Raw genomic sequence first — 8,403 nt, forward strand, 5'->3', positions numbered from 1 at the left:
TTGATAGTTACAGCTATAAGCACACTGGTAAACAAAGATTTTATGTCACAACTAACCACAACAAGTACTTGCTGTTCCATTATCAGCTGGATGAGATGTGTAGAATTCTTAACACAAAACTCAGTATTATTTCTGGACCAGATATTTTGCCAGATAATATTTGGGCAATACGATCTCACTGACAATTGGTCTAAAAGGACAGCTCTCCTTGTGTTCCTTTGGTACTCCATATATTCTTGGTGGCACTGGAACTTCCGACATGAGCCCCATAGCTGTGTCAACATCGATTCTAGAGCTCTGTCTCACAACCTTTGCTGTGGGTTCGTTTCTCAGTTATTTGTGCTTGGGATCAATCAGCTAATTGCTCATTTGGCTACATATGATGTAGTGTCCAACACTGCACCATTGCCTTTGTCTGCCTATAAAATTACATCATCTTTGTTGTTCCTCAGTACACTTTGGGCGACTCTCTCTTTTTGTCGTCACATCTTCTCTGCTTCTACTTGAGCCAGTTTTTGGAGTAACACTTCAAAAGCCTGTATAATGTCCTCTGCTGGTAAGCACTGGGATGAAGTTTACACCCTTAGACAACACATCTGTAGTTACCTTATTGAAGATATGTGTTGACAGGCTCACCACAGTGCGAGATATTTATTTTGTGTGAGCTCAGTTTGTTGATGCTGTCGCAATCAGTTGCCGATAACTTGGATGCCACCCACAGTTGTTTCTCGAATAGCGGTCTGTTGTTAAATTCCAAGATGGAACAGAGAGGATGGATTCTTTCTCTCGGTAATGAATGGCTAGCACATTTGAAGATGTTACTTGCTTTCCTGGTACCATAATGTGGTTGAAACAAAAAGAATTTTGGTACGATGTCATGAACTGGCATCTCTTCTACATCTACATCTATACTCCGCGAGCCACCTTACGGTGTGTGGCGGAGGGTACTTATTGTACCACTATCTGATCCCCCCTTCCCTGTTCCATTCACGAATTGTGTGTGGGAAGAACGACTGCTTGTAAGTCTCCGTATTTGCTCTAATTTCTCGGATCTTTTCGTTGTGATCATTACGCGAGATATATGTGGGCGGTAGTAATATGTTGCCCATCTCTTCCCGGAATGTGCTCTCTCGTAATTTCGATAATAAACCTCTCCGTATTGCGTAACGCCTTTCTTGAAGTGTCCGCCACTGGAGCTTGTTCAGCATCTCCGTAACGCTCTCGCGCTGACTAAATGTCCCCATGACGAATCGCGCTGCTTTTCGCTGGATCATGTCTATCTCTTCTATTAATCCAACCTGGTAAGGGTCCCATACTGATGAGCAATACTCAAGAATCGGACGAACAAGCGTTTTGTAAGCTACTTCTTTCGTCGATGAGTCACATTTTCTTAGAATTCTTCCTATGAATCTCAACCTGGCGCCTGCTTTTCCCACTATTTGTTTTATGTGATCATTCCACTTCAGATCGCTCCAGATAGTAACTCCTAAGTATTTTAAGGTCGTTACCGCTTCCAATGATTTACCACCTATGGCATAATCGTACTGGAATGGATTTCTGCCCCTATGTATGCGCATTATATTACATTTATCTACGTTTAGGGAAAGCTGCCAGCTGTCGCACCATGCATTAATCCTCTGCAGGTCCTCCTGGAGTACGTACGAGTCTTCTGATGTTGCTACTTTCTTGTAGACAACCGTGTCATCTGCAAATAGCCTCACGGAGCTACCAATGTTGTCAACTAAGTCATTTATGTATATTGTAAACAATAAAGGTCCTATCACGCTTCCCTGCGGTACTCCCGAAATTACCTCTACATCTGCAGATTTTGAACCGTTAAGAATGACATGTTGTGTTCTTTCTTCTAGGAAATCCTGAATCCAATCACAAACCTGGTCCGATATTCCGTAAGCTCGTATTTTTTTCACTAAACGTAAGTGCGGAACCGTATCAAATGCCTTCCTGAAGTCCAGGAATACGGCATCAATCTGCTCGCCAGTGTCTACGGCACTGTGAATTTCTTGGGCAAATAGGGCGAGCTGAGTTTCACATGATCTCTGTTTGCGGAATCCATGTTGGTTATGATGAAGGAGATTTGTATTATCTAAGAACGTCATAATACGAGAACACAAAACATGTTCCATTATTCTACAACAGATTGACGTAAGCGAAATAGGCCTTAAGATAATTGAGCAGTTTCTCCTTTGTCTTTCTCAGTTGTTCCATCCTGTGAATATGGCCATATAGGCTACTTCCTGCCCAGACAGATCACTCATACAATGATCAGCCAGAACATTATGACCACCAACCTACTATAGATATAAACCCATCCATGTGATTGCAGCATCACCTGTTTTCAAAAGAAGCTAATTCAATTTTTAAAAAGCAAATTTCAATCTGGGATACAGAAGACGTACCACTTTTCAGATGGCAGTGCAACCCAGTACAAGAATAAAAAGAATTTTGTAAACTTATGTTTCCAATGAGAAGATTTTGGCATTGAAACTCTATAAATTTTATAAAAAAAGTCATCTTTTTAGTGAAATAGGTTTATGTATTTTTTCAAATATAATAAAAGTGTGAACCCATGAGAGTCTCTCTTTCATACTTTGGGAATTAGTTACCGATAATGTGGAGAGCTATATATCACTTTTTGAAAAATTCTGAAGATGCACTTTTTGATAAATTAAAAATTTAAATTTTCATTTAAATCTGAAAGATAATTTTCATCTCAATCTCACATTGTGTTGTACATCAGTGGAAAGCTGCCGGAAATTTCCGTAAAATCACATAGGCTATGTACCATCATTCTAGCTTAACTGGGAAAGGTGTTAGGCCTAGAGCAATTTGAAATTATGGCAGTTTTTTAACAACTTCATATTGCAGTACTGTCAAAATGGGCTGACATATTTTAATAAAACTGGGTATTTTCTTATTGTAAATGTAGCCTACCTTTGTGCCAAGTTCTATAAAAATCTGAGAGGGGAAATAAAATTACTGTGTTGACTTGACGTGGAATGACACACACAGTATAAATCTTTGATGCAGTGCCTCTTGAAACACCACATACTTCGGCTGAGAGCACTGTACAGCTGTCATCTGTGGTAAAATGCAACAGTGCCCTCTGTGGGCTTGGCTGGCATCTGCATTTATGTTCAAGCTCGTATTTCTCACTGTTTTTCCAAATTTTCACCAAACCGTTTTTAAGTACATCACTGGCTCCAATCTAGACTTACTGTTGTTAAGGATATTTTCACAATTATTTGAATTTAATTTTTTTTATGCAGTCCCCTCCGCCTCTCCCTCCCCCTGGGATGCCATTTGCACCAAAACTGTGAGAAGACTGTACTATCTTAGCGAAGTTGGCAACATAATGCTACAGGAACATCATTTGTTCTGCATTATTGGGGTGACACAGTGAACGAACACCAAAGAAGATTAATTAGGGGGAAAAGTCATGTAGTTGCAAATTCCTACACAGTGCTGGGAAGGGGTGTTCTGTACAACACACTAAAAATCCTGGTTGGTGGGTTGTGAGGTTTTGAAATGATGGGGAAGGGAGGAGGGAAGCTTAAAGGTCACTTTTTACATTTTCTATAACAACTTGACAACCACGACATCAAGCAAAAATGTTTCCCAGTACACAATTAAACCACATCAAATTTTCTACAAAAAAAGGTCCTATTCTTTTCCTTTTCTCTAGGACTAATAGCTTCTGCGCTGTAGGGAATGGAAAAATTGCAGAATAGTACAAATATTGTTTTAACAGTATAATATTAATGTTTATCTTTAAATGAAGTGGGTTAACAACAGATATTAAACACGTGTACAATTTAAGTACAGCAGAGCCATATTAAAGAATAATTGTGTTGTGGGAGATGTCACACAGTAGAAGGGAAGGTAGGTCACCAGATTGTGTTCATGCACTTCCCTCAATCACAGGTCTGTAGACTGAAGATGGAACAGATGATTCCTCACTCTATATACACCACTATGTCACGAGAAGGGGCTACAGAGTATCTCACAATACTCTGCAGCATGTCATATGAACCACTGGCAATGCACTACAGAGAGATGCCCCAGGATGTTTATTTTCCACAGAATGTGTTGATACTACATGTAATGCAGATATGAGTTATTAAGAATACTAAGGCAAGAAATGCAAAAGGACAGAATGTACAGAAATCCTTGCACACTGTTCTATATTGCTAGAGGGGAAACTGAGTCGCAGTCATCACATACGACAGCTGTAGTGTTCCTCTGGGAAAGGCAACTTCCTCCACTGCTTGATTTTCAGTTTACAGACAGACAACACCTTCCCGAGCTCATGCTTATATAATCACAGGAATATTAGGAAAAAAGAACAGTTTTGGTCTGGTAGGGTCCTAGTCTAGACATCCATCATATCTGATGTGCATTGAGATATTCAAATCTCCACTGACCACCAAAGAAACATTGTTAATGGACACAGATGAACTCGTGAAAAAAATGAAATGACTGTATTGCATTATTGGCTGGGAGAACGTCCTGGGGTTGTTCAGCCACTCGGTGCAAGTCTTTCTATCTGACATGACTTCAGAAACTTGTGCATCAAAGAAGATGAGATAAAATGTTGAGGACAACCCCGACACCCAGTCTCGAAGCAAAGAAAATCACAAACACAGCTGGGACTCAAGCCCAAGACTCAGTGATCAAGAAGAAGTAATGCTAACCACTAGACAATGAGCTGCAGACATGAAGTAACAATATGGTGCCTCACATTTGACGTAAGGGGTGTGCAGTTGTTCCATATTATCTATTTCGGACTGGTAATGTCAGTCCACAGTGAGCTGTTACAGCAGATGATTTCTCACAGGTGAAGGGATCCACAGCACGGACAAGCCAGGAACGTCTGTGAAACTGAATTCTATGGGGTATGACTTGGATGCAATGAAGAGGCAAATTTCAGCTTATGAGATTCCACCATTGAATCTTATAGATCCCTGATCAGTTCTTTCTCAAGAATGTTATGCAGTGCCAACACAGATCTTGAATCACACCAGAGAGAAATGGTCAAGTCACTGCCTGGACATGATGTGGCTGGGGGTAAAGTAGTCCCCTATTAACCATTTGTTGTTATATGCAAGACTTCCTGGTTATGTCTCTTTAAAAAAAAAAGTATCTTCAGTCTGATAACTTTATAGTAAACTGCTTTGACACTTTTGTATGACAAATGTGATGAAGTTTTACTTTATTCCGAAACACTTCCAACTTCCTGCTAGGGTAATATACTCTTAATTCCTTTACTGTATTTGAGATTTGGAACCTAGTCCAGCAATGTCAACACTCGTACTCTGCCAGCTACCTAAAGTTCTAGAAAAGGGTACTCCTCATACCACTACCATTACCACTTTCGCAAACAGTATATAGAAAGAACAACTCTCAGCAAGCCTCCAAATGAGCCCAAAAGTCTCTGACTTAGCTGTCAGGATAATTTCAAGCACTGTATGAAGGAGGTAGTTAATATGTTGCTTGACTCATCTTGCAACACACATTTTCATAATTTTAATGCTAAACCGTTTCGATGCACAACTTAACACTTTCCTCTAATAATTAGCACTATAGTTGGATGAAGATTTGAGAGCCCCCCCCCTGTTGTTCTTACAATTACCTCTGTCCCATCTGCACTGACCCTGTGCTGATACGCAACGCTTAGTGAGATATTTGTCATCTGATTAAGGAGATTAGTTAGTCACAGAGGTTAAACTGCAGTAAAGGAAGTGGGAGGTTTCCATTCACAGATCAGATGTTGGGAAACTACAACTGGTCTACAACTGTGATTTACTATACAGCATTAGCACAGTAGCTGATAAATTTGAACATTAGGAACAGTCATATGGCCTCAAAGGGTCAAGTTCAGCTGCCCAACCAGAAAGGCTTTTTTTGTTTTCACAACGTAAACAAGTGAGCAAGTTGTGCCAGATATCAGTTAAGGTTGGGTGACTAATTAAGAGAGCACGCAGATGGGCTTTGGTGTTGATGACAAAGAGACAAAACGGTGCGTAAGTTTACCTGGTGATGGAACAGAACCTACTTCTATTGAGAAGCACCATGGGGGCCATAGAGTTTAACATGCCCATTCAAACAACAAATGCTCAACATTGTCATGTGCCGTAATTATGCTGGATTGACCAACTGTCTAGCCATATGACACATTAAAAGTATGCACAATAGTAGTACTACACACTACTATACACTCTCTCTCACAAAATCTGTTTCCAGAGAACACTTGACTTTCTCCTAAACTTGAGCCACTGTTCCTCTACATGGTCCTTCCCAAAAACCTAATACATTTAAATTTCATCCTGTAACTTTCTACTTTAAGTAGTTGTCAGAGCCTGCTTTAATTAGGCCTATTGTTTTGCTGGATGTCTTGTGGCACTCATCAACTACAAAAGTTATCCTAATCAATTGTTGGATGAACAATGTCTCCTCAAATAACGATGCTATGATTGGGGAACAAACATATTAACCAGCGGAGACTTTTTTAAAAGTTTTAGGTACATCTTGGAGTGAGTCTGGAAGTTGAGTGGACCCAGTCATTAGCTGATATGCACCCTCACTATTGAGTCTCATTCAAACAATCATGCATGCAGTTTCAATTTCTATCTTCATGCCTTTAGAGTTCAGTTTCTTGTCTACTGTAATGAATACACCACCTCCAATTCCTATTAGCCTTGTTCTTGTTATTGTTGCCTTCTGTACAGAGATTGGTTTGCAGCACCTCTACATGTTTCCCATTAGCCTATCCTTTCGATATACACTTATGTTTACCCCATGTCTGTCAATTTCAGATCTTAGCCAGATTTTTATACTGCTTTTGAAGAACGCTTCACATTCTAGCACTTCACTATGAATGCTTCAGCTGTTTACCATTAGGTTTTCAATGGTCTCATCTCTGGGAAGTGGCGTCCCTCATGTCTTACACTGGTACTTCGGTGTCTTCTACACCTATCAACATCCGTACTGGATGGACAGTCGACACCATACATACAATCAGCTACTTGGGTAACCATCTCTGATGTGTTTTTCACCCCTGACCCACCGAGGGAACCTTCAGTTCTCAACCAACAGAAGTATAGTAAGCCAACCTAGATTCATACAGAAGTTTCAAAGTCTCTGCTTCGATCCTTCTACTCGACTGACAACCAAGAAACCAAGATCTGTTTTAGGAACAATCATGCAGATTGTGAGCGTTGTTGAAATTCCATGATCAAGTCTTGTTATCTTTCAATCTCGATCATTATTTACACTCTCCAGGACCGGAAGGGCTGCGCACGCAATAATTTAAAAAAAATTCTTGTCCACGCAAGCTCTTCTCAGAAAATAGCTGTCAGTGGAGAAATGCTGCTGTGTTTCTCGGTTAACCTCTGGTTTACATATAAACCTAGAAAACGAGATGAAACATTATTTTCCTATCCTGACGACAAACCAGTTGCCAATACTTCTATATGCACAGCACATTTATTTCGGTCTTTTTCATCATCATATGTACCGGCTCCAAAAACCCAAGATTAGTCAATGTGCAACTCGCGATAAGATAACATTATGGTTCATGATTTGTCTATGGACCTCATATTACTAAATACCTACAACAACTTGAAGAAGGGAGGAAAATTGTTTTGCCGACAACTTATAACACTAAATTAATCCTGAAAATGGATTACCATTTATAACAGCCCCCACTTGCGGCGTCCACCACCTCCAAGGTAAAATTAGTGTTGAAGCTATTGAACAACGGTAGAAGAACTCGTGGCACGTTTAATTTTGATCCAAGAACTCCACTTTTAAAGCAAAACAATAACAAAAACAAACACACAATCCATATACGAACACCCGCCATAATTTTGTCTTTCAAACCAAACCAAACAGCCCTCCCATAGCCAAAGATGGAAACACGTGGTGTGATTCCACAGTATGTATACGACATAAGCAAGGGAATGTTCTCGCAGATACAATGAATAGAGCAATATGGGATGACACGAAGCTTTTGTCGCATTTATTCTTTTGTAATTATCGTTCATTTTTCCTATAAATCTGGGGCTGGTAAGTGATTGTAAAGTCTATGGGCAACCTTTTTGAAATAAAATAGGTGATTATCGCCCAATTTCAGCTTATTGCCCTGGAAAAAGAAACTTCAAACTCCAACAAACCTGACATAACTATTTCTTTTTGCATAATAATCATAAAAAAGAATTGTCCGTAGATAGGTGCAGAAGTCCGTATGTTTATTCATTATGTTCACCCACAACTATATCCTGTCGATCACAATATGGTGTGAGGGTACTTTTTATTCTCATATATACTTAGATTTGTTCCCAGTACATTCAAGAATGGTACGTGGGAATAAAACCGGCTTATATA

General features: G+C 39.8%; 1 protein-coding gene across 1 annotated transcript in view; it reads right to left on the reverse strand.

Annotated features, from left to right (window-relative positions):
* Positions 1-7,915, reverse strand: part of LOC124797975 (nuclear pore membrane glycoprotein 210) — a 270,129-nt gene extending 262,214 nt beyond the window's left edge. Inside the window, exon 1 of the mRNA XM_047261146.1 lies at positions 7,707-7,915. Within this exon, the coding sequence (XP_047117102.1) occupies positions 7,707-7,882 (176 nt within the window). The 5' untranslated portion in view covers positions 7,883-7,915. The remainder of the gene's footprint in view (positions 1-7,706) is intronic.
* Positions 7,916-8,403: the final 488 nt, after the last annotated feature.

Source organism: Schistocerca piceifrons, chromosome 5, assembly GCF_021461385.2.
Source record: "Schistocerca piceifrons isolate TAMUIC-IGC-003096 chromosome 5, iqSchPice1.1, whole genome shotgun sequence".
Classification (NCBI taxonomy): domain Eukaryota; kingdom Metazoa; phylum Arthropoda; class Insecta; order Orthoptera; family Acrididae; genus Schistocerca; species Schistocerca piceifrons.